The sequence below is a fragment of the Sesamum indicum genome, linkage group LG3, assembly GCF_000512975.1.
Source record: "Sesamum indicum cultivar Zhongzhi No. 13 linkage group LG3, S_indicum_v1.0, whole genome shotgun sequence".
NCBI lineage: Eukaryota > Viridiplantae > Streptophyta > Magnoliopsida > Lamiales > Pedaliaceae > Sesamum > Sesamum indicum.
The window spans coordinates 24,015,353-24,017,415 of record NC_026147.1 but is presented as its reverse complement, the minus strand read 5'-3'; the positions used below and the strand labels follow the sequence as shown (position 1 = coordinate 24,017,415).

The window sequence follows — 2,063 nt, the reverse complement described above, 5'->3', positions numbered from 1 at the left end:
AAATACAGGAGGGTAAAATGCAATTTACCCTTATATTTATTGTAAATTATAACGAGTTTTTATGAGATTTGACATATTTATGAATACACCCTCGTTGTTTAGAAAAATTATATAATTTTTTAATAAAGGTAAAATATTGTCAACTTTGTATTTTCTTTTTTTTAAAGAAAATCAAAATATATATGTATAAAAATGATCACGGAAAATGTGGATTGAAAATTTTGAAAAAAGTAAGTAAAATTATTAAATAGTTCATAAAGACATTTTGGTTAGTTCATTACAAACACAATGGATGAAACCTAATGAACATGAATTGATTAAGTTAGTTGTTGGACAATCATTAAAATAAAAAATATTAGTAATTTTTCGAATAAGAATAATTATTTAATCTCTATCAAAGACAATTGAGTATTTATAATTATGGCAAACTTTAGAAAAATTTATTATAATTTACTTTAAATTCAATATTTTTTTTATATTTTCCTCCCAGAACGTATACACCCAAAATTTAAATTTAAGATTAAAATCATCGATATTTGAACCATGTCAATAGAAACTAAATTTAGATTCAAGGTGTTGTTTGATTAAAAACAAGTTTTGTATATTATAACATGCTTTTAAAATTTTCTAAGATATTATTTTTTTTTATCTCAAATAAAATTTTTGAGTGTTTTAAATAAAAATAAAGCTACAAAATTCATGAGAAGGACCATAGTCATAATGATAATAATTTCACGTTCTTTTAGAAAAGTTGAAAGAGAAATCGCGATAACAAAGTAGCGATTCTGCTAAGAGGTACCGCGATTTATAGAGGGTTTTAGTAAAAGGGCGCCGAAGAGGTGCAGTGAAAAGCAAAGAAAGAAGAAAAATGGGGAGCGAAGAGGAGAGCGCAGTGAAGGAGCCATTGGACCTCATTCGTCTCAGCCTCGACGAACGCATCTACGTCAAGCTTCGTCACGATCGCGAGCTCCGTGGCAAGCTCCATGTCTGTCTGTTGCTCTCTCTGTCTCTCTTCTGTTAGTTTCTGTGCTTGTTGATATTATAAGGATATGTGTGGTGTTGTGGTTTATTTATGCTTAATTTGCGTGGAGATATGAAAATTGCGTTTTAATTGTTTACCGAACTGTAGTAATTTAGTGGTTGCGGAATGATGAGGTTAAGCAAAATTAGCTGTGCGGTTGATGAAGGATGGTCTGTGGGCGATTAGGGTTTGGGGAAGTTTTGTTCTTCTTGTTCATTGATCCTAGTTGAATATGTTGGGTTGATTGCTAGGTTTTCTTTTACCTTTTGTATTGTTTGTTTTTTGGTTATGATTTCTGATCCATAATTTTCTTTTCTTATTCCTCCATACTCGCAAGAATTTCACCATAAATACCACTTGGGTTTTAGATTTTAAGTTTAGTGATCAAGCTGAATTTTTTAAGCTGATAATTCTTAAAGTACTGTGGTTTCTACTAACTTGTGGTCTTCATTTTGCTCTTAACATACGAGCTATGATTGTCCATCTTTATGTAAAGATTGAGATGTGACTTTGCCGAACACCAACAGGCTGCAGCAACCTATTGTTTTTCCTACCTATCCACATAAGACTACTTTTCATAAAGGGTAGCTTTAAAATTCTTGTGATTGTTGATACATCCATCAAAATCCTGCCTGTTGCCCTCATGGCAATGCCTAAAAGACAGAGGATAAGTGTGATTGCGTTCCTGTCCCTTTTTCATTTTCTAGATTCTGAGTAGAAGTACGTGTGGGATTTGTTGCAAAAATAAATTAAAACTATTCCTTAGCACCACTTGTCTCTTGTAATGTGAATTTAGCAGGCTTATGATCAGCATTTGAATATGATCCTGGGTGATGTCGAAGAGATTATTACAACTATGGAGATCGATGATGAAACATACGAGGAAATTGTGAGGGTATGTTATTGTGTTACAGTATTCTTTTAACTTTTTGTAGTATCACCTAGGAACATGCAGAAGGGTAGACCATAGGCGCTGATAATCTTCTGGCTTAGATTTTCCATAACAGAACACAGCTAATACTATGACATGCCTGACCTACTA

General features: G+C 32.3%; 1 protein-coding gene across 1 annotated transcript in view; it reads left to right on the top strand.

The window, feature by feature from the left end:
- LOC105159404 (sm-like protein LSM3A) overlaps window positions 827–2,063 on the top strand; it is a 1,619-nt gene continuing 382 nt past the window's right edge. The window contains exons 1-2 of the mRNA XM_011076456.2: window positions 827–985; window positions 1,821–1,916. Of these exons, the coding sequence (XP_011074758.1) occupies window positions 869–985; window positions 1,821–1,916 (213 nt within the window). The 5' untranslated portion in view covers window positions 827–868. The remainder of the gene's footprint in view (window positions 986–1,820; window positions 1,917–2,063) is intronic.